The sequence below is a fragment of the Paralichthys olivaceus genome, chromosome 11, assembly GCF_024713975.1.
Source record: "Paralichthys olivaceus isolate ysfri-2021 chromosome 11, ASM2471397v2, whole genome shotgun sequence".
In the NCBI taxonomy this organism is placed as follows: domain Eukaryota; kingdom Metazoa; phylum Chordata; class Actinopteri; order Pleuronectiformes; family Paralichthyidae; genus Paralichthys; species Paralichthys olivaceus.
This window is the reverse complement of record NC_091103.1, coordinates 16417996-16441899: the sequence shown is the minus strand read 5'-3', so window position 1 is coordinate 16441899 and position 23904 is coordinate 16417996. Positions and strand designations below refer to the sequence as shown.

Here is a 23904-nt window from a genome sequence, read left to right as displayed (position 1 = left end):
TAATAAAACTGTCTTCTGAGATTGACATGGGCATCATAAGGTTGTCCTTCCTTTATGGCTTTATTTTCTAACAGATAAAAAGTGTTATAAAGCCACTGTATTCTATTTATAGCTGCCTGTAATGGACCCACTACATCTCTCTCGATGATGGAAACATGAAAGAGATGTGAACTATGAATAACTGAGAAGAACATGATATACCAGACCTATCATACACAACCTTTAGTGAGACTTCACAAGATGCTCTACACACTTGTTTCACAGACAGCAGTTTGTAATCATGAGGGTCCCATTCACTTTACACAGAATCCTTCAAATGACCTGTGGGTCTCTGATCTAATGTGCAGCAGACTGCTCATTGGTGGCTGAGGGAAGCACAGTGTGGTGAGGTAGAAGTTAAAGTCGATACCCTGGCTTGCAAACAAACATTTGCCCAAGCACTACCTATGCAGAGTCGGTGTGCACATAAATACACCCTCTCTGTCCAAATCAGAGCTGCGCAGGGAGTCCTCCACTCCAACACATGACTGTCTGTCTCTAGGCATCTGACCGTTGGCTTTTAAATTTGTGATTTTTCAAAGATTGTCGCTCGGCCTCTATCAGCAACGTCTGTCAGCTCAAGTGAATACTCTCAGCCTTTAGGAAATTCTTGTGCTTGTTTCAACTCATTAATGAATTCACACCTCATGGCTATATTCACCACATGTGTCTTAATTGCCGTTGCTTTGTTGAATCCCTTTGTTTCTGTGTATAAAACAGCAGGTTGTCTGGAACCCCTGTGTTTTTAACTGTACAGGCAGAGAGTCATGATGTTACACACACCTTTATGTTTACAGTGATGCCACCGGCCGACCGCAGAGCTCATCTGTGTCAAATGATGATTCACTCAAATGATCCTCTGGAAAATGACTCAATGTTTGTTATAAACACTGTGAATGTTGTTGGGTTTATACGGGGCTTCCCCTATGAGCTCATCATTTGTTTTAATCTGAGGTTGACAGGACATGAAAGGGTCTGATCACTGACCTGATCACTGACACCCCCCCTTATTTATTTTCTATTTGACATGTCTTTCTAAAAGTAAACGTGAATCCAGCCGGGGGGGCTCTCTATCTCTGCTGCTGGTCTGAACTGTTCAGTCCAAGGTCAAAATCCCTGAAACCGCCCACGAGACAGTCGCAGACACACACCTTGTTTTCCCTGCAGAAGACACCTGCTCATGAACAAGAGGACAAGAAGTAGTACAAAGGAACAATCAGACGCCCACCTAACGGAAGAGCTTTTCTCTTTTTGTCTGCTCGCACACTTTTGGGGCCGGCTTCTTGTAGCCCACCTTAGGAAAACATCCGTGCCCCCACACGACGCTGAGCCTTGTGTTTCCTTCTGCCTTTAATCTTATGAAAAGAGCTTTTAACATGGCTGGAGTGGATGGAAGGTGGGTGTGTGGGGGGATCTGCCAAAGCAGAACAAAGCCTGGGAGGAACTCTGAGAGATAGTAGCAGCGTGGAAGGCTCTGTAATTTATCACCTGTTGCCCTTGGGCGGCCCTGCTCTCCACACGGTGGGCTCTGTGTGAGTGTGTGTATGGAACTATGGAAAGGTGATGAATGAATAAGCAGAGAAGAACAAGAGAAGAGATTATTTTCTCCTCGAAAACCTCAAAAGACATTGGTTTGAGTAATAATTCCCAGGGAAAAGTCATCGTCTGCATGTCAAAGATACCACATTTATGCATAGCTCCCTTTACCACAGATTCTGATGCTACATGTGTGTTCTAATTGCTGTTTTGGATGGGGTTGAACAAGCAGAAGTGGAAATATGTATCCATAACATAAAAACAGAAATACAATTGTGCAACATAAAAAAATGAACAGAGACCTAGAAAATACAGGATCATGTTATGTCACGTCAGGTTCAGGCGTCACCATCTGAAAAGGTTTAAGTGTACCCATGATGCTGTCTCTAGAAAATCAGTCCTCAAGTCTCTTTATGTTTGCCTGCCACCTTCTGGCTTATTGGTGCATACACACATGCACGCACACACACACACACACACACACACACATACACACACACACACACACACACACACACACACACAGGCATGCATTGAACAGACTCAGAATGCAACTTAAAATGAAAAAGATTCAAACCATGGTCGCGATCTTGAGAACTCTGCTTTATGAATGTGGAATCTCCCAATCCAAATGAATAAGTTGGTTGAACGCTGACCTTTCTGATTTTTATTTTTGTTGGACCAACTTAATGTGAAAAAAAAATATTCACGTTTTTTTTTCAGTCATATTACGTGTATATCAGAATAAGTTTTTGTATAATCTGTAAAGTTTTGTTACAGTATATTCTGTAAAGTTTTGATATATTCTGTAAAGTTTTATACAGACTGCAAAGTTTTATGCTGCAAAGTCATGATATATTCTTTAAATGAACATCCTGTGAGAAGGGCCACTGTTCACCATCTGAAACCAAACAGAATCATTGAGTTTATGATGTAGTCAGTGCCTCATCTTTAAAATGTGTAATAACACATTTCTTAAGATTGACACAGTATATATTATCCTACCAGACATTTATTGAATGGCAACACGAGAAAAATTAGTAAAATATTATGGCTCATCGTTGCATTTGTTTTCATCGTGTAAACATTTGAAGGGATATAGATTAGATGGATAAAAACTGTGTGAAATCGATGTTCACCTGTTTAATGTCATCAGTGATTATTGGTTTATATATGTTATTATAATAACAGCGTGATGACCACCAGCACCTGTGCGTCACTGCAGACGGCGGATGACGAGTGACGCAGTCTGTGTATGTTGAGGAAGCTAACGAGGAAACCTCGTAGATAGATAAACACCCGGGAGAGGTGTGAACCCAGCGAGCCCACGGCTGTCACACAACCGAGAGAACAGCTCCAAAGGTCGGACTGAGTCCTCCACACAGCGAGGGTCGACATGTCTGAGACGTACGGTACGTGTGTGATGTCATTTAACGCTTGCTAGCCGCTCTGTGCTCGGCTCTTAGCAACGCTGCTAGTTAGCGGGCTACATGGTTAGCTCAGGTTAGCACCTAGCTAACCTGCCACCTCATCATGTCTGCGTCTTTTAATCGCGATTAAACAACACGTCCCTGCTGACAGTCCGTTTAAATAAACTGTTGTGGTCCCAGCGTGTAGTTTGCGATCAACCGACACCTCTGTCATATAATGGCGGAGGACACCGCTTCCTCAAACGGTGACAAACACGAGCAAACAGATGGTGAGACGGTTCCCAGGTAAAAGTTGTTTCGAACTTGACACTGCGATAACACGATGACATGTGAAGGACGTGGCTGCTGAGCGGAGCTGGAGCTGGAGCAGTGACCTTGCAGGCTGAGACATTGTTTGCTTTTCGTCGAGGTGTTGTGTGTGTTTCTGTATTTAAAGGGTGGATATCAGCTGCAGGGCCTGTTTGAGTTTTACATCCCTGAGTTACCTGTGGAGCAGCAGCTGCGAGCTGTCATTCTGATGCCATGTAATTTGACTTCTCCTTTCACTACAGATCATTTGCATTTTAAGCAAATTAAAACATGGCTGTGCCTGTCTGTGACATGGGTGTAATAGTATGTTATTGCGATACATCCATGGTCTGTGAGCACTGACATTATGACTGACCACCAGTACTACTAACAGAAGAAATTAGTAATACACAATACACAAAACTCGATTACTGGGGCTGATATCGAAACCGATTGTTGTGAGAACACTTTTCTGATATACACTTCAGCGATACAATGAAACAGTTTTAGCTATAGAAAATGAGGAATTAGATCAGATCATAGATTTTTGTCGATGCCTGACTCTGTATTTGTGACAGTATCGCAGGCATTTCCAAATGCTTGTACTGCTCTCAGAACATCTCTAATGCATTATGCTCATATGGTATATATACATATATGATAGAGATAGAGGTCATTGTTTATTTAAATTCCAGTAATTCATTTCACAAGTGTGCATCTTACTGTAACGACACTGTTGGACCCTGCACCACCATCTGCTCAGTTGTGATGCACACTCTACTGCAAACAGCGCTGAATATTATTAACGTGTCACGGCCTGAATCAACTTGCAACATATTTCTTGATTTTGATATATATATGGGCAATAATCTGGCAATAACATCGGCCGGCCTTTAATGGCTCTAGAAATCAGTATTCTGACTCTGGTTGAAAGAATTGTCAGCATAAAAGCTCTGACTCAATAGTCCCAGTTGTTTTTAAACTGCACACCATCCTCATCCTCTGTTGCAATCTCTGTTTCCACTTGTTCCCTGTCTCCCTCGCTCCTTTCATGAAACTTCATCCCAGTGGGCAGTATTAGTGTAAAAGTGCCAGCTCTGATGGTAGCTGTAATAGCCCTTTATTGATTTCTGTCTCAGTCTCCTGTGCTGTCTCTTCTCCAGCACGGTCAGTGGTGGAAATAGTAAAAAAGAAAAGTACATGAAATTTCATGCTGCAAGAACTAGGAAATTAATCCAGTTTCTTAAATGAGAGGATTAACTGCCTTTCTTTGGGATATATGAAAGTAAACAGAATAATTCCCCTTTTTGCCCCTTGGACACTGCATTGAAGACCTTTTTCAACATTTACTGATATTTTATAGACCAATAATAGGGAAAGTCGTTGATAATGACTGAATGTTAGTTGCAGTAGTAATTGCTCCATGCACTTTGTCTGTAGAGGAAACAAAAAAAGAAAATGTGGGCCTGAGTGTGTTAAATGTTGTCACAGTGTAACTGAATGCAGATAACAGTGTTAGTGTGTTCCATCAGGGGTTATGTGATATCGACGGTTTAAAAAAAAAAAATACAATAGCCTTAAAGGCTGCTTTTGAGAGGGCAGTGCTGCATTCCTCGCTCCTCATTGCTTTGACATATTGACAGCTTGATTGTTGTCTGCAGATCTCGCATGGGAATATGTAATGTCTGGAAAGATGCTGAAAAGCTGAGGCAGACTTTTAAAACAGATCTGTTAGCCTTTGAATCTGTCAGTTCTACTGTCTTGGCTGTTGACAATGTGCGGTTGAGATTGTTGCAGAAGGAAACTGTAAGTGCTTGTAAGTGCCCTTGCTTTGCTGGAGCTGTTCCATTACCATGAATTTGGCCTCTAGCTTGTGTTGCTTGAGAAAACACTCGCCTCAACAAACAAAGGTGCACCATAAACAGAGCCAGCGGTTGTGTGTGTTGGCAGATGAAGGTGGCTCCAAAAGCACTAGCTTGATTAGGGTAAATGTGCAGGAACTAAAAATCTATCTCATCCGTCTCTACTTTTTTTTTTTCTTTCTGTTAACCTTGTGTGAAGCTGAATATTCACAGGATGTTCATCTGGCTACTAATCTCTACACTAATCATTTAATCATGACACACTACACCTTCAAATTCCAACTGAAGTAGACACTCAGAGGCAAAGTTGTAGTACAATCGTTGTTTTTCTCTCATATTCTTTGGAAAAACCATCACTACCAGATTTCTCTTATTCTCCTATGTATTCTGCATAGAGCAAAAAAACACAACCTTCACTCTCATTAAAACAATTACAGAAATATTTTATTGCTTTGAAATAAGCTGTGTTAACCATGACCTTTGTAAAGGTGACACCTTTTGAACACAATGAGCATAATTCATTTCTGCACTTTATCTTCTTTGGCATGGAGAATGTTTCACCATGGCATTTCATTTTTTGTTTTTGGGGGGGTCTGGCCAGGGTTATGGTTGGCCTGGTGGCCAACAAGGGAAACACTTGTATTCATTGCTAACACAAACTGACAATGGCACTGGCAATTCTAACACACACGCACACACTGTTGTTCATCCTCAGTTGTCACATTCAGGATCTTCTAGTTTCCACTGTACTGATTCCTCGGCTCAAATGGTAACCATACAGCTTCCTGGGGTTTCTGAGTACCCCATCCAAGACTGTCCATTTTCTAGTCGTCTGTTGTTGTTTGCAGTCTACACATGTAATTGCCCTTTGTACCTTCTTTGGTCACCGCATGCACAGGCTGCCTTTGCTGGCCTTGCATGTCTGAGTCCCAGGTCATTCTACATCTTACGTGTCAATGGTGTTAGCTCACGCACCAAAACAACAACATCTGTACAACCAGCTGGCTGAGGTCATTCAATCTCTGTATGAGTCAGTTATCCGAAACCAAGTTTAATAGCTCTAAAGCCTCTAAAGCTTTGCTCTAATGACATGTGTTATATTATTTTAATAGTGCTGTTGCTTCTACACAGCTTCAAACACATTTGTTTTTTTCACCTCAGACAAACAAGCTTATTAAATTAGAATCAGAAGTAGCATGTTATGGTGATTATATGCCAGGCTCTGTGGTTTGTAGGCTAATTTAAGGTTGGTGAATACTGTGAAAGTAGCAGGTCAATGGGATTAAGAGGAAATCTGACGGATTGTCTCTAAGGATGGAAGTGCAAAGAGCAGCAGGCTTAGTGTTGCATTGATCTCTTCCTCCTCTCCTCTGCTTTCAGACTTCCTGTTTAAGTTCCTGGTGATCGGCAGCGCTGGGACTGGGAAATCCTGCCTCCTGCACCAGTTCATCGAGAACAAGTGTAAGTTTTCCTTATTTAAAGCCAATTAGTCACATCAGGGTTGAATAAGTGAATTCATTAGTGTTATTACACAGAAATGGTCATGTAATTAGTGTCACAGATTCCCATGTCATATAAACCCTCTCACGCTCCTCTGCGGTTATGCTCTGTGGAATTTAGTTCCTCTTGAGACAGTTATTCATTGACTTTCATCATGACTCAAACCAAAGTAGATGATTATTGAGTCAGCAGGATACAACACACAACACCACAGTTCTCTGCTTTAGACTGTCCTGGATTAAGAGGATCTAAAGAGAAGATACACACTAAATGTTTCATTGGGGGGTACACAACTTACATTAAGCTTAATTTTTCTGGAAAGTGCAATCAAATAAATTCCCCCAACGAACAGTGTTTTATAAAAGTAGTGTACATCTGCTCCCTTCTGACAGTGTCAGATCAAATCAGACTTTGTTTAATTTAGCAAAGTTACTACTCAATTTCCAGTTAAAATACAACAATAAAATGCAACGGCCAGTTGCTCTGGAAGTTTCCCTGAACTTTTCCTGTCAGCCCCCTAGTGAAATGTCCTGAAAATGTCATAGCGAGCAAGTAGGCGTGCTGATGATGAAAATGTATATTATAGAATATAAATCAGTCTGGGATGACTCACAAGTAAAACTGGTTACCTGCAGGTAGGAAAATTAATACAATTATATTGTGATATTTACTAGTAATGGTGTCAAGCTCCACAGTTTTTCTTTATGTGCACACTGAGACACACACTTACACACCTGCAAGCACACGCTTGTATTAATTTGATTAATGGTGTGTTAGGTTCCAGTGCTGTCAGCGTGGAGGGAGAGAGGGAGGGGAGGATGACAGTGTTAATCACATCTCAACTCCCTCTTGTCTCTCACGTGGATGTGATATGTCTGAAGATCAAACTGCGTAAGCATTTACACAAGCACAACACACCAAGATATTACAGATAACAAGTAAGATACAAAAAGCTGAGTTGAAAGTCCCCGTTGTACCTATTTGAAAGGCGTTTCTTTATAACCACATGATAATGCTAAGGGAAACAAATGGAGAATTGCTTTATTAAAAGTGTGTTTTATTTTGTTTGACTGTTAGCTCAAATTCTCTAATTTTTGACACTTTTCTCACTTCCTTCCTGTTTCAGTTAAACAGGACTCCAACCACACCATCGGCGTGGAGTTTGGATCCAGAGTGGTGAACGTTGGTGGAAAGACAGTTAAACTGCAGATATGGGACACTGCTGGACAGGAACGATTTCGGTGATGACCCTAGTTTCACATTCAACCTTCTGAGCCATATTTCATTGATATTGATATTATCTATGAATTACTATCAACAAAATTGTCTTATGTTTTCTCCTCAGTTCTGTAACACGCAGCTACTACAGAGGAGCCGCTGGAGCACTCCTCGTCTATGACATCACCAGGTAAAACAATCAATGCGCTTACTGTGCACTCACACATACACGCTGGAGGCTTCAACTGAAACACTGCTCATTCACTTTGAATGAGGAGATGTTCTGTGTTGCCAAACTTCGTTGTGGTTCCGTTACTTTGCTTTGTGTGCTCAGATGCAGCCAACCAAATAGTGTTAAAGCTTCTACAGGTCCTGCCTGACATCAAATAGCAAAAGAGGCAGCTGCTGGACCTGTTGTTTGTTCATCTGGTCGTGGGTTTTTGCCATGTGCCTCCCTTTAGCATTGTGTTGACAGCTAGCATGGCACGTTAGCAGGAGAGCCAGCTCTGTTATGTGTCCCGAGCAGGAAATTGTGTGGTTGTTGTTGTTATGATGATGCATCACGCCAGTATCAAGCATTGGGCACACCCATTGTTTGGCATTAACACAACATGTACATGTGAGTCTTGTGTTACTGTCCCTGTGCCTTTGCACAAATTGTACCTTTTGTGTTACATAATTAACATTTACAATTAATATATGTACTCCATATTGTTGGTACACAAGCATATTACCTTCATTTGTGTGATATCAAAGAAAGGTTTTTTTTTTTTCATTAAATAGCAAAATAACAAATCTTCTACCAAAACTACTAAAATAATATAAAATATAATAACCCACTATGTAAATACTTAATTTTACTCACTTTATTTCTACAAACACATACAGTATATTGCTGTTTTCAGTCCGTGTCTTCTGTCCATACCATCTCCAGAAATTGTGCAATTCAGTGACTACATAAAATGTGATATGAACTAGAATCTCCTCACTGGTCTGTATTTCCCAAGCTTAAGGTTGCATTAGAGCGGTTGTGAAATCGAGATGGAGGGAACGCAGTGATGCAGAGAGATAGGAATGTAATACAGTGTGTGTTTGTGAGACTGTAGTGTCTTTATTGGAGGGGCGGGAGGGGAGGGCAGTGTGATGAGAGCTGTAATATAGAGATGTCTTCTGGCAGCCAGCAGCAGACGATAAAGCAAAAGTCCTTCACCAAAAGTGTCACCCGAGGAAGAAAACGAAGAGTGGACAGAGAAAACTCCAGGGTGGAGGGAGGGAGGGAGGGAGGGAGCACAAAAAGGAGGCGAAGGACAACTTGAGTGGGAGATGGAGACTAGTATCACTTTTCACAGGTGAAAAGGTGAGCAGGAAGGTGGACAGGAAGAGAACATGTGAAGCAGATTGTAGCGGAGCTGCTTGGTCTCATCAGTGTGTGGACGAGGAGGGAGTGTCGTTCTTAATCTGTCAGTGACAGCACAAAACTACTCAAAACTCCACTGACCCACACCCCTCGGCTCACTTCACCAGCCTCACGTTACCACGGACACCAGGGTTCTGTCTCCATGGCGATTGTTGGCGTCAGTACAAAGAAGATTCCATGATAACTGTGATCAATGTCTACCCAGTCCAACAAAGGATGTAACAGCAAAGTTAAAAAGGTTTGAAGGCAAATTTTACAACTGATACTTAAGTTGTAAAAAAAAAACAAAAAACATTTGACAAACTATCTTAAGAACAGGTGAGAAAGCAGCATCTACAAACACAATGTTTCTTCTCAAGCTTTCTTGTCCTTTTGTGCTCTGGAGCTACTTTGATGCAGTAAATGTAAATTCAGTTTGTGAATTTGAAAGTTGATAATTTGCATGAAATCATGTGTATACAAGAGACTCCTCTGCCAATGGAATCTACCCAGCTTTTGGCTTGTTAGGTTGTTGTTAGCTTTTAGCAGAGCTTGCTTTGTTACACTCTCTTAAAACAGCCTTTGTTTTGTTTAATTTTAATGTATTTTAAAAACAATTACACATTGCAATGGTTAAATATTGTGTTTGTAATAATTAGAAATAGAGATTCATATTCTGGTCTTGATCAAATATGTAGTTGCTGCATTTTGGCTTTTTGTGGCAGCAGGGGAACAGATTAGTTTTCTCTTTTAGAAGCGCAGTAACTTTATCTTAGAAACCTGCTTATAGTAAGACTTCATGTGTTTGTATGAGGACGCTGTCGAAGGAAGGAAAGTAAAAGTACACGCACATGCACATCTTACCTAGCAGTTGTTTAGTAAACTGAAATATCTCCCACTCAAAGTAATGAGTGCTCTAAAGCCTTGATAGTCTCCAACAGGCCCACACTTCTGTTTATACAACATTGTGTGTTTATGGAGGCAACCATATTCACACGTGTGTTTATTTATATATTTGATTGCAATGGAGCATGTTAATGAGCATCAGTATAAAAACACTATATGATAACATGCCAGATTCTAGCAAGAATGCTAAATTACATAAGTGTTGGCTTGTACTCCTTGCTTAAATGAGCAAGTGTTGCATGGGCCCTTGAGTCAGAGCAGATATAGAAAATATTTTGAGCTTAAAGGGGCAATGTGTAGAATTTAGTGACATCTAGTGGTGAAGTTGCATGTTGCAGCTGAATACCCCTTACCTCACCCTCCCCTTCCAAACTTGAAAAAGAAACCTGTGGCAGCCTTCAGTTGTCATAAATACTCAAAAGGTGTTTAGTTTGTCCAGTTTGGGTTATTGAAAAAAGACCCTCAGCAGTAAGCACCATGGTGTCCATCTGTCCGTCCTGTCTTACAGCCGGGAGACATATAATGCCCTGACCAACTGGCTGACGGATGCACGGACACTGGCGAGTCCCAACATTGTTATTATCCTGTGCGGCAACAAGAAAGACCTGGATGCAGACAGGGAGGTGACCTTCCTAGAGGCTTCGCGCTTTGCTCAGGAGAACGGTAACTGATGTTAATTACATTTTAACTCTAAGTTTGTCTCTTTATTTTGATTGATTGCTTTTCATTTAGGGCTTGGTGACTTTCAATCATCATCACGATTATTTCAAACTTTTACTTTCATTACTATTAATGAACGATTATATTATGGGACACACTACTGTGTACTGAACGAGCAGAAACCTGATAATTGAACATTAACGTTAATTGACATGAGCAAAATTAGGTTGGTTAGAGGTTAGACATTTTGGGTTAATTGCCTGGCCCTATTTTCATGTATGCTTACTGATTGTGTTGCTTTTCTCATTTTCATTGTTTCTTATATTTTTATGTTTATGAAGAGTTGATCTTTCTCGAGACCAGTGCTCTGACAGGGGAGAATGTGGAGGAGGGCTTTCTGAAGTGCGCTCGCATCATCCTCAACAAGATAGATTCAGGTACACTTTGTGTGATAAGGAGGTTGAGCATCCATGTGACAGTTGGCATACATTTGCACATACTTACTTACTTTTGATCTTTGTGCATGAGTACATAAAGCTGTGAAGGCCTTTAGTCCAGTGTCTTCACATTTCTATGTTGCCAACAGTTTTCATTTGTTTCAAAGGTGAGTTAGACCCAGAGAGGATGGGTTCAGGTATCCAGTATGGAGACGCGTCATTGAGGCAGCTGCGACAGCCGAGAGGCACCGCCACACAGAATAAGCAGCAGTGTAATTGCTAGGGATCGAAACCCCACGCTCACCTACAGGCCAACGGAGACGGGGCATCCCCTACAGGTCAGTGGTGTGTTACATTTAAATAAATCTAAATTCTTTTTACTTTTCACTGTATGGCTGAATGAGGGATCACCTCCTCATCTCCTATCTCTTCTCACAGCTCCAGGTGTTTTTTGGTGTGTCAAACCCTCTCTCCGCGGACTCACACACCTTGGATCACCTGGATGAATGAGCGTGGAGATCACTGCAACCCCTGACCCCTGACCTCTGGTAAGAGTCACTGCATCTTACCTGAGGGGGTCAGCATTGCACCTTTGTCTGGACAAGGAAACTCCTCATTGTGAACACACTGTGATCGCAAAGACAGGGAATCCTCTTCTTCAAAAATCACTTTCCCAAGTCACTGACCAGACAAGGACAAGTTGAGGGTTGTGTGTATGGGCTGCCCTACTGTTCTTTTCTCCGTTTATTTTTTTTCATCCTGGGTTCAGTAACAATTTCATGCTTTCTGCATTTGCACGTCATTGTTTGTAAGTTATCATCTGTAAATTGAGTTGCACCTGTTTATTGTTCAGCTGTCCGGTAGGATTCATGATCGGTTTGGTCTACGCTTTCTGACTTTCTATTTTCATAAAGGCACGATCCGATGATATTTTGTTTTTATTTGCCATTGTGTTCACTGTACTTATAAGTTCAGAGTTGTATTGATGATGACTGAGTTATAAAGAGTCTAAACATAGACAGATTTTGGACTACAATAATCTTACAGAAACCAGATGTTATTCAGATCTTTATGAAGGTTTCGGCATTTTCTTTCTGATTTTAAGACTGAAGCAGCTCATCAGTAATTTCAGATTTTTTAAAGTGACACTTAAGTCCTTATATAGAACCCAGGTTATTCACTCTGACATATGTGTTTAAGCCTTTTGAATTTTTTGGTTTACCTTGAAACGCATTGTTTTAATGTAGAGTATTGGCCTTAGTAATATACTTGATATTGTGGATCTACAGTATATTATTCCCAGTCTCCATGTCTCTTAAGTGTCATAGGAACTGGTCCAGTCACACCATTCTACATCCACCTGTGGCTCAGGTTGAAAGCACAAAAAAGAGAACTAATGCTCTTTATTTTATCCCAAAGTCCCCAAACTCTGTAGATATATCTCATCAGATTAACACCATGTTCAAGTCTGTGTCTCTGCTCCGATCACAGTGAAAGACTAAGCAAGCGTCATCAGTCTTTGCAAAACTAAAACTGTTTCTGACTCCTCTGCTGCAATTTTTCTCTCTCCATGACCTCCCTTTGATTTACACTGCTCTACATGCACATACTGCATGAGGGACGTCACAGGAAACCACAGTTGGTTTTGCCTCAGTGCCATGTTTGGGGAAACTTTCCTGCCGCCCACCCAGTTCCCTCACAACAGCTCAACGCTGTTGAATCATGCATGGCTGAAATTGCGCCTTGATGTCAAGAACCTGGTTTTTAACCCTCTGAGTAGTTTTCACCTTGGATTGTTTAGCGCAGAAGCAGCTCTGCTGCAAAATGTTTGTGGAGCCAACCCAGAGGTTTTATCCTGAGAGCCGGCTTGTGTTGCCCCAAGAGAAACAGGGAAATTCCCCTCTCAAACATGGTTTCCTCTTTCTGTATAACACTGATGGTCTGGTTTGTGGCGCTGCTGGGAGTTAATAACCCAAACTGCGGCCCTACTGTTGAGTCGAAGGCACTGAGAGCAGGTCACACTGACCCAGTCGAGAGGAGATCATAACAAGAACTGCCTGCGAACTTCAGCCCACACAATTCCAAGTTTTAGTGGCTGCTTTCTAGGAGACATTGTGCAGGTCAGTGCTGACAGCCGGGTTTGGGCAGCATGCACCATCCTCAGTCATCTTTGCAGTTGGTGGGGTGAAAGTGGATTCCACATTCACCTCCTCTTCATCGCAGCCAAGGCTAATGGACTGATCCTGTGGAGTCATCCCCCATGATTACACCGTGTCCGGACACCCAGTCGGTTTCGTGCTCATCAGGGTTTTGTAGCGATGCAACGGCGTCGAGCTGATCGCCCCAGCTGGCTCCTGCTGGGATGGTGTTTACCTGGGTGCTCTCCGCTGACTCCTGTGAATGTAGGATGGCTACCCCTCTTATAGGATCCACCGCTGACAAGCCAGCTTGGCGCACCAGCCTGCGGCGGCAGGTTATTATGGAAAGGCATGCAAAATGCTCACAGGCGCCTAGGGATGTGTGCGATTCTCAGGCGTAGTCGAGCCCGAGGCACACTGAATTGATATCTGCCCCGAGATCTTGTTACCACATGTGCAAAACCTCGGCGGTACCTTGCTCTTGTCCATGGTGAGGGCAGGTGCAGGGTCCATGACTTTAATCTCTCCCGTTAAAGTTGGAAGCAGTGAGTAGCTAATATGGTGGCTAGCTACTTAACTCAGGAAGCTGTGCAGCGATCAGGTAGCGCCTGACTCCGAGTGGTCAGCTCGCTTTATGAGCAGTTGGCAAGCCCATTGGGCTACAGCTGCCGTCTGAGAGGATGCTTCTATGACCGAGAAGAGGTTCTAGTCTGAGGTGATGACGGGTTTGTTATAGTAGGAGAAGGTCCCTCCTCTAGTGGCCGATCATGTCATGTCTGCCTGCCAGTCAAGACTGGCGTGGTTTAAAATTGCTTCTTGGAGACAGCATGGAGGGGGGGGGGGTCCCATTGTGAAATACTGAAACAAATGTTGAAAGAGAACCAGCTCCAGATATTATCAGATATCAAGAGACAGATGGTCAGAAAAAAAATCATAAAATATTGGCATTGTGTGATAGTTTGTCTCCTTCTGCAAGTGCACTTTTACTTTTGAAATTTCATATTTTGTTTGTATGCTGTAACTATAGAATTGTACATTTTATTTTACTTGAACTGTAATAAAGATTTTAATTGTAGATGTTATCATTTCTTACTAAATAACAACTGAAAGTCTTCATTTGATTTGATTGTTTTTTTCCTACTGTCACGAGGCGAGTTTGTGGTCAGAGGTTTGTTTTTCACTTGCTGCTGACGTGGAGGTAACGATGAAAGGATGTTGACTTCCTGTAGGAGCACGTCAGCAACAACTCTGATCGCTCACAGACACAAGTCAGTTATCAAAACATCTGAATGGTGAAACACTGTAGAACCAGAGTGAACCTGCATTCATTTGTATGTATACTTTGTACAGTCAGTAAGACCTGATCAAAATAGCCATATGATAAATATCATTTTCTCACCTCTACAGTCGTGTGATGAATGCAATCCAATGCAGTTGTTGCTTAGTAACTAATGTTGTATAATCAACCTTAATACTACTGTACATCTCTAGTTACCTGTGCTGTAAATACGATTTGTCTTGTTGGTGAATTTTGCTCATTGATTATAATGATTATGCAATTCCCAGTAAACTGCTTGTTTTTTCACTGAACCTGTCTTCTGCATTTTAATGTTAACTTCCTGTTAAAATGCTCAGTTAAAGTGCATTCCAATCATGAGTGTTTATAAATCTTACTTTTTTATTCCTCCGCAACAGCGATGACCAGGGACATTGTGTTTGTCAGGCTGTTCCTCCCATTTTTGTGAAAACAATATCTGAAGAACGCCTTGTGGGAATTAACTCAAATTTGGTACAAACATTCAGTTAAGGATTTCGGAGGTCAAAGGTCACTCTGACCTCACAAAACCTTTTCTGACTCATGACGTTTTAATCTTAAGAGCGCCTCCAGAGAATTCTTTCAAATTGAATACAAATGTTTAGCAATCTGATGAACTTATTGCATTTAGGCAGTTCTGTTAAAGTCCCTGTGGCCTCACAATTATTGTTTTTGGCCCCTTGAACATGATATTTCAATGTCTGCCTTGAGGGAATTTCTTCAGTTTGACCAGTTGTCACTTGGACGAAAAGATTAACTGATTATATTTCAGTGGTCAAAGGTCACGGTGACTTGAGAAGTCTGGAAAAAAAATGTATGTTGATTGAAACTGCATTGGTCGGCTGAGGCACACAACCACAGGGCGGTAATTCTACTTTTCCTCACAATTGTGAGTAACAACTTATCTCTTTATGGCTCTGCTGAGTTAACGGACCTGTAAGTTTAACAACTGAATCTGTGTACATGATTCATTCAGGCTCAACCTCCATTCTTCAGCCAAGTCTTTTTTTCTTGTGGAAGGCAGTCAGGGCGAGGTTAGGATATCACAGGACTCGTGTGATGAAGAGTAAATGTCCTCTGTGTCCAATTGTCTGGATTTATGTTTCTGGGTCGATGGAGTAACAGCTAGAGTGGCTTAATGTAGCTGATGTGGATATATTGACTGATTTATTGATCCGAGACAAGCTGTCAGGATGACCTCATAACTACATTGTATAATTTACTGTGGAAGATGTTCTGCCACTAGATGGTGCTAATGTACTGAACAGCCAATTCACCAGTTAGTGGAGTTCAAGACAGAGGCACTTCAGATCCCATTGGCTCAGCACATAATACATACTGAATACTTATCACGCTAAAATATGTTTAAAAAAAGTATATGCATGAGAATACATTGTACCTGATTTTTAAGATAACACATATTTAATATTTTACACATTTTATTTATCAGATAAATAATGTTGGACAATGTCAGGAATCAAATTTTAAGAAAATATCCTTTTCATAGAGATTGATCCGAAACAGTCGACTTCATCTGTTTATTTTATTATTTACATATAATGGGACATATTGATGTGGGTAGTTGAATTGGAGACAATACACACACACACACACAAGCATACATTTCCACCAATAAACTCACATGTGGACGAGAAGGGAAGCAGTACATGTTTCAATAATAATGCCAAATAACCCTGAAATGAAAAAAAATAAGAGTTAAACAACAATGATGTTTGAAACCACCTCTCTGGATCTGATTAAATCAGATGACAAGGAATTTCATCCAGCAAAGTTTTGGCCTTTTTTTTGTCAAATTCCAAATTCATAAAGCTTCTCAGAGGAAACTTAAAAACCAGTTTGTTTAATGGATCTTAAACATGTAAATACTGCTCAGACTCAGAGTTTTACTGGAATGACTGTTAATTTCACAATATTCAACATAACTCAACACACCCATGTATGCACAAACCATACGAAGCAAGCATCACAGCACTGCTTTGTGTAAAATATTCTATATGCCCAGGTCTTATTCCTTCTGAGTGCATTTGCATTTTAAGTGTGACCAACAAGCACCATATAAGATGATTACAGACATCATCTTGAGTTAATATAACCAACTGAATTTCTCATCAGCCGTGAGAACACCAGGTTGTCATAACACAGTCAAAATGGTACTCATCCTAAGTACACTCCAGTCAATTACCAACTTGCCGCGCTGGTCAATTGCTTTAAAAGGGCTTTTTCTAGTTGGAGTTTGCTTGTACTGTGATCCAGATATAAAATGCAGAGTAGCCTTGGTGAGTCGAACACCCCAACACTTGCAAAGTCTTTCCCTGCGTGGTTTCATAGAGACGGCTGCCAGGCGGTTTTAAGTTCTCAATGCAAACATCTGATCATTACAGGTCGTCTTTATACACATACAGGTGCTTGTGAGTTATAGTAGTGCCATTAAATGAAAGTTGAGGTTAATAAAGGGAGGAGGAGAGAGCAGGGTCACACTGATGGATTTACCTCAGTGTTTCCACACTCAATAGAGATGAATGCAATGACTAACAACATGAAATAACTCATTTCTGCAGCCTCTGGCGTTAGGACAAGGGAACCCAATATAAAGCTGACTGTGACTGAAATGGTTAACGAAATGTCATAATGTTGAAATGTACAGCCTTTGCATTGAGTGACTTCATTAAGAGTACAACACAGAGTATTTTAACATAGGGGCTACATCCATACTACTAAGATTTCCTTTGAAAATTCCATTTTTGAAACTTAAACAATCTGTCCCCCACAAGCGTTTTGGCTCCATATCAGTTATAATCTAATACTAGCATGCGTGGAAGCTATATCTCATGAACTTAAGTACACTGACATGTGAGTCCCACTATTTGCAGGAAAAACCGGAAAGGATGCATGTGCTATATGGTTGGTCTCTTATACACGTTAGCAGTTGTATTAGTGTAAAATTTAGAATTTAACTGCACAACAGATGTTAGTAAAGACAACAAGGTCAGCATTGCTTGCTTGTTATTGATTATCCATACTGTGTTCAACACTGACAGCTGAGGCCGGTTATTTTCTTCTCGAAGAAGGTCATGTGATAGGAGCCTGTTGTGACCTGTTGAAGACCCAATCAGCAACCGCTTGTGAGTTTCTACGCCACCTTTTCCAAACATCTCTGTCTATGCCCATCTAGACTAAAACCCAGCCCTCTAGGTTTCAAACTAAAACTAAACCGCTTTTCAAAAGAAAACACAGTTGTATGGATGTAGCCATAGACTGCCATAACAAAGAGATTTACTGAACTTCTACATTATATATCATATGTAAACAATATTGTGTGTTTCTATTTTCTAAAAAAAAAACCTCCTGAAGTTCTGAAAGACAATGATGGGGGATCCTTTCCAGAGAGACAGGAGGTTGGTTCAGGTCCCAGGGCAGCAGATTGGCGAGCAGGTAGGAAGGACGGTTGTCTGGTTTCTACTCGAGTGACTGGAGCATGAGAAGCTGCTTGAGGACCTTGGTCTGACTGGTCTCCCTGATCTCTCCTGCAAGGAACATCTCATCCACCACTGTGTACACCTTAAAAACACAGAGAGAGAGGAGGTGCGTTAGAGGGCAGGAAAGGAAATGACGGGATTATGGCAATTAAGGAGGAAAACAGATACCACAAACTACATGTTGTTACCAAATCCAAAGTGACATTATCTTGTGCTTTACACATGAAACTGTTGAGGTTTCTGGAAAATTATGTTTACATTGTCCAGTCATCCCCTGGCCTGTGGTCAGCATAACATCTCCACTGCTGTGTCATCAAAATGTAAAAATAACCAGTGGATGACGCTAACAGTAGCACACATAACTAACTATGACTGGATAGATCAGGCTACATCCATACGACTCCATACGAATACAGCAAATACTAATGAGAAACAATGGTGAAAATTTCATTGCCACTATATTCGATGTTGCCGGTGTTACAAGGTGCTCAGGCACATACGAATTCTATAACTAGCCCACCACTGAGAGAAGAGGGCAACTGAGCCCTCGAAACATTTTGGTTTTTTACCTTGGAACAGGAAAACATTTGTAGAAGAGAAAGTGATTGAGTTTATGTTTAACAATTTTCACTCCTGGTTGTAACACTGCATCAAATTGCTTTGTGCTAGCACGTGGGCGGATGTTCAGATGCTTTAGCTAATTAGCAAAAACACTGGCAGCAGCTGGGGGCGTTCGGAGGTGTTAGCTGCTTAGCGTTTCTTTCTATGAAAAATATAGAGGATAATTATTTAGATGGATTTTACTCAGTGAGTTATTTCTAGATGTAAGTATTTAATTGGTTGCCATGGTATTGTGATGAAAGAAATACTTTTGTCCTCCTCTGCTCCTTCTGCTTGATCAAGGTGTTGATTAGATCGTTTGAAAATATCACAAGGTAAAAGATAGTATTTTCGTTTCCTTACCTTATAGAAGTTGAACACCAGGTCCAGTTCACACACGTTGTGAAAATACTCATTCAGCACCTTACAGGAAAGGCAAGAACAGTCATTCATCAGATAACAGCTAGGAGATAACCTAAGAATACATTAGAAAAAATATATACAGTAATTATAGGTTTTAATGTGACCCATTGGTGCAGAAATATATACTGACACTATGGAAGCAGCAGAGGACACTTAACAACCATGTAATAAGCTAATTTCCACAACAAGCACATCCAAGTAAAACACACCAAATTAAAATTAATGTGGTCCACATCTTGTTTCCATGTGCAATTATTTTGAAGCTTTGATATATTGTCACGGAGCGCGACCGAATTACAGACCCCTTGTTTCAAATTAGCATCAGTGACTGTTCAAATGAGCAGCGTGACGTCCTGTAGTGAGCTGACGCGCAGTACATCTCGTTTTGTATTAACTTGAACATAGGTCCAGTGACTGGAAGAAAAATATGATGAAAGAAAAATCAGCAGCATTCATTTTGAATGGGTTGTTTCTCATTGGGTACGTGGCCATGTGCATCAACAAGTATAAAAAGTAGAAATGAAAACGACTGTGAGCTTCAGAGTGCGTGTACATGCATTCCTTTATAGTCAAACATTACATCCAATGACCTTCACTCCTGACGGCTCTGGATAGAAAACTACTGTTTGTCTTTGTCCTGAACAAACAGTCAGTCGTACTTCAGGGTCAGTTTGAGCTGCTACTATTTGATTTATTAAACTGAATATGATTAGAAAAAGAAAAAGCAGTTTAACAGCACTTCAACTAAGTGATAAAATAGTACTTGAGCTGCCTAATTCCTCCACATAATAACCAAGATTTAGAATAAATAGAGTTCCTCTATATAATCTTCTAAGGTTAAAAATTGCTGCTTTAATTTGTCTTCCACTGACTGTTTTGGCACCATAATTGCACCGCACTGTGTGTAATAGAAACTCTAATTCATACGTGTGCAAAATGTGCAGCTCAATCAGGAGATAATAGAAAATTGCTTTTCTCAGTAATAAGTCACATACTTTCTTAAATATATAACGTTTTGTGGTGAATTTCCCTGAAGAAATGAATGGACACACTGTTCAGAAGCAAGACAGGATGACATCAGCGAGTGGAAAAGGTGTTATGGCATTTTTGAAAGTTTTGTTTAACTTAAGCTCACAGCCTCAATTATCACTCTTCACACATTTTTTTTGTCAGAACGTGGGCAAACCTGTTTCCTTCTATGTAATGTAATTATCTACGCAGCCACATTTCTCTATGGTTGTCTGGGGTTACCATTGCCTCATAGACTGCAATATAAGTCAACAACCAGATTTTCAAACAAAAGTTTTGACACCGCAAACAAATTATTTATTTCAGTGCATTCAGCAGAGTCTCCAGTCTCGCAATATTAAAATCTAGACAATACGAGTTGCCGCATTTGAAAGGCATTTCTGGGCTGATTGCTTTTCTCACTTTGCTGATTGCCTTTCACACTTTGCAGGTTCTTTGGGCTAAAACAGCGGATTAGATGTTTATCAAAAACTCTACTTCAATTCACACAACTTCATCTATTCACTCACACAAATGTATTATTTATTTTACTCAAAATCCTAAACGTCCTCTGGAGCTGCATTCACGTATTGGACAACAGTGGACATTTAGGCTTAAAACGTGGTGTAAATGATGCCGTTTCTAGTTGAATTTGAATTTCGGGGCTTATGGACACTTGATGACACCACACGAGCAGTGTTTTTGACGTTTGAAGAATTTGTCCCAATTTACTTGAATTGTATTGAATTTGGCTGTAACGCTGTGTATTGTGGACTCAAACACTTCACCCACCCCTTCATCGTCATAGTGGTGAGTAGGTAATGAGGGAGTTTTCATTTTTGGGTGAACTATCCTTTTAATGAAGCTGTCTCTGAGTTGTGTCATTTGTACTGACATGAACGGTCATGCTGAATGTTTAACTGTGACTCATTTGTTTTACTTGCAACAAGCTGATAATCCATATCCTGAAATCACTGTGGAGAGCATGTCTTTTAATGTGAGGTGCATCACTAGCAAACTTGAACAAACTTGAAAAAATAATTCGAGTTTGATTGCAAACCCATGTATCTCACAAGCATTCAGGTTTAATGAGGAGAAGCAAGACAGAAGAGGACAGATCATCTTGAAAGAAATCGTTAACAGACATTCCAGAAAACACTCAAACCATGAGAATTAAATCATCATAGTTCACTTACTAAATCTAAACATCATGTGTTGTGTGTCTGTTACCTCTACAAAATTGTGGATTCCCTCGAGGTATGCCAAGTTGTTATCCGTCACGTCCACACAAATACAGAAGTACAGGCCAGCATAACGCCGGTAAATGATCTTGAAGTTCCTGAACTGTGAGAACAACACAGATAAAAGCTCTCAACATTTTTCTCTCTCATATTATGACAACAGCAGCTGCTTAACTTGGGCTTAAGCTTCAAAACTTTGAGATAATACACACCCAGTTTAACTATAATTATTTTGGAACATATTGCATCATAAAACTGATGAGAAGTGTAATCCTCTAGAATACAACCCAAAGATTTTTAGAGTTCTTTTTCAAATCACTTTAGAAATTGTTAAAACTGCTTATGAATTGTTTAAGGAGCTTGTGGAAAAAGCTTGTAATGTGGGACACACATGAGTCACTCAATTATTTTACTGTGAAGTAGCCACGACTGAGATTTTTAACGACAGTGTGGTTTCAGTCATTACACTGTGGTCACTGAAAAAAGGTCTGGTTCTACTAAACAAAGTAGGAAATTTGTGCATGTCCCTTAACCACCCACAAAAATAAAGAACCACACAATCATACATGTATACAGAAGATATTGACAGATCCCATACCTCCACAAAGTTGGTGTGTTTGGCATCCCTGACAGTTACCACAGCGTGAACTTCCTCAATCAACTTCTGTTTCTCATCATCGTCAAACTGCATGTACCATTTGGCCAGTCGTGTCTTCCCTGCTCGGTTCTGAATGAGGATGAAGCGGATCTATGCAATAAAAAGAAAAAACAGAAAGAAAAATTTGATTAGAACGGGAGTAGTTTACTGAAATAAGTGTATATGGTATCTGGCCATCAGTGAAATTTAACTAAGTACATCTACTCAAGCACATACTCGACACTTAAATACAAATGTGAGGTAGTTGGCTCTTTCTAGAAGGAAATATTGTACATTGTACTTCAGGACATTTATTTGAAGAAAATATCAACTACCCATAATTAGGAGCAGGAATAATTAGTTGTAAAATATTCATATCATTGTTTGAGTCTCTTTTCATACAAAAATGCCCAAGTCTTCATGGAACCAACTTTGATGTCATTGTTAAATCGTATTTGTTTCTATTCAGAGATTTTGATTGTTGGGTGGAGCATTGATAGTTTCACATTGAGCTCTGTATAATTGTGATGTGCACTCCTTACCGATCACTCAAGAAAGCACTGATTAATACATTATAAAATGTGTGTGTGTGTGTATATATATATATATGTAGACATACATATATACATATATATATCTATAGCATCAGTAATAATCAAATCAAATAATCATATAGCTTCATTCTGAGCAATTTCTCTGTGCTATTTCTTCTGATTCGTTTTTGAATGCAGTACTTTTACTGGTAGTTGGGTATTTTGAATTTGTGGTGTTGGTAATCTATTTATCTCAATATGTGAGTAGCATCTTTCACGTGTATCTGACACACAGAGACCCCATCGACCATTCCTCTGTTGACCACTAGCATCGTTAATAACATAGTAATAAACATCATTTTCATCCTGCTAACTAATACTGAGAGCCTCTCGTTAAACTAAGCAGCTTTTTAACTGTGGAGAAAAAAACCAGTTAGCTTTAGCTAACGTGACAGCTAGCGTTCGCTGAACCGCACCCGTATATCTGGACTTGAGAATGGAACAAGACATTTGACAGAGTGAAACTAAACGATGTGTGACGAACACGAGCTAACTAGAGGTTATCGTGTGAGGTAAAACATCGTGACTTCACATATGTGGCCTTAGACTGCGATGACAAGTTAGCTAACTTACTAACTAGCTGTCGCTAACGTGTCCTACTGACTGAATGAGTATCTGATGAGATGAGAAGATAATGGGCCCGTGTTCCTCGCAGACATATTCACCATTTTCGTCTCCAGAAGATGGACGTTGGAAACTCCACGGCAGCTCGTTCCTGAACAATTATTCCACAATTTTATTCAAAAACATCAGTATTTTCTTCGACCGCTCGTCCGCTATCTTCCCCGAGCTAACAGGAAGAGCAAAACTACGCTGAATTGCGCTGCATGGTGGGGGATGTAGTTCACCTTGTCGCTTTTAGAAAACACGGAAGGTTCTTTAAAACTACAAGCACCAGGGGCCCTTCGCGCTGTGGATCACATGAGAAGCAAAAAAGGCCGTAACCTGCTGTTTTCTGCCGTAGAAACATTGAATGTGTAGTAACTAAACACTAATAATAATACGAACTAATAGTGAATGCATCCTAAATATTACTAAATCTGAGTCATTAAATAAGTATCATGAAGATTTACCATGTAAAATATAATATAATATAATATAAGAAGAATGTGGCTGCTATCACTGTGTGATTATAATAGGTATTTTATATTTCTTCTTATTTGCCTTTATTTGCTTTGTA

The 23904-nt window shown here is 40.4% G+C and overlaps 2 protein-coding genes across 3 annotated transcripts; one reads left to right on the top strand and one right to left on the bottom strand.

Moving 5' to 3' along the window:
* The first annotated feature begins 2798 nt into the window (after positions 1-2798).
* rab4b (RAB4B, member RAS oncogene family) lies at positions 2799-15000 on the top strand. Of its 2 annotated transcripts, none has more exons than XM_020088532.2 (8): positions 2799-2987; positions 6536-6616; positions 7782-7896; positions 8001-8063; positions 10684-10838; positions 11177-11272; positions 11440-11610; positions 11711-15000. In XM_020088532.2, exons 1-7 carry the CDS (start codon positions 2972-2974, stop codon positions 11553-11555), a joined length of 642 nt encoding a protein of 213 aa, XP_019944091.1. In that variant the 5' UTR covers positions 2799-2971; the 3' UTR covers positions 11556-11610; positions 11711-15000. The 2 variants fall into 2 exon arrangements, with proteins under 2 accessions (XP_019944091.1, XP_069390846.1); XM_069534745.1 differs by having other exon boundaries at positions 11440-11617.
* A 1249-nt stretch (positions 15001-16249) lies between these two features.
* Positions 16250-23623, bottom strand: ap2s1 (adaptor related protein complex 2 subunit sigma 1). The gene is made up of 5 exons (XM_069534746.1): positions 23390-23623; positions 22093-22242; positions 21484-21597; positions 19186-19245; positions 16250-18304 (listed from the first exon to the last, which is right to left on the bottom strand). Exons 1-5 carry the CDS (start codon positions 23390-23392, stop codon positions 18203-18205), a joined length of 429 nt encoding a protein of 142 aa, XP_069390847.1. The 5' UTR covers positions 23393-23623; the 3' UTR covers positions 16250-18202.
* Between the last annotated feature and the right edge of the window lie 281 nt (positions 23624-23904).

Bases quoted from the DNA above. Each gene is read 5' to 3' on its own strand.
- rab4b (XM_020088532.2), top strand. The intron at 6,617-7,781 runs GTAAGTTTTCCT...TTCCTGTTTCAG, and splicing joins CCAGTTCATCGAGAACAAGT to TTAAACAGGACTCCAACCAC. The intron at 8,064-10,683 runs GTAAAACAATCA...CCTGTCTTACAG, and splicing joins CTCGTCTATGACATCACCAG to CCGGGAGACATATAATGCCC.
- ap2s1 (XM_069534746.1), bottom strand. The intron at 21,598-22,092 runs GTATGGGATCTG...TTGTTCTCACAG, and splicing joins AACACACCAACTTTGTGGAG to TTCAGGAACTTCAAGATCAT. The intron at 18,305-19,185 runs GTAAGGAAACGA...TGTGTTTTTAAG, and splicing joins TGGTGTTCAACTTCTATAAG to GTGTACACAGTGGTGGATGA.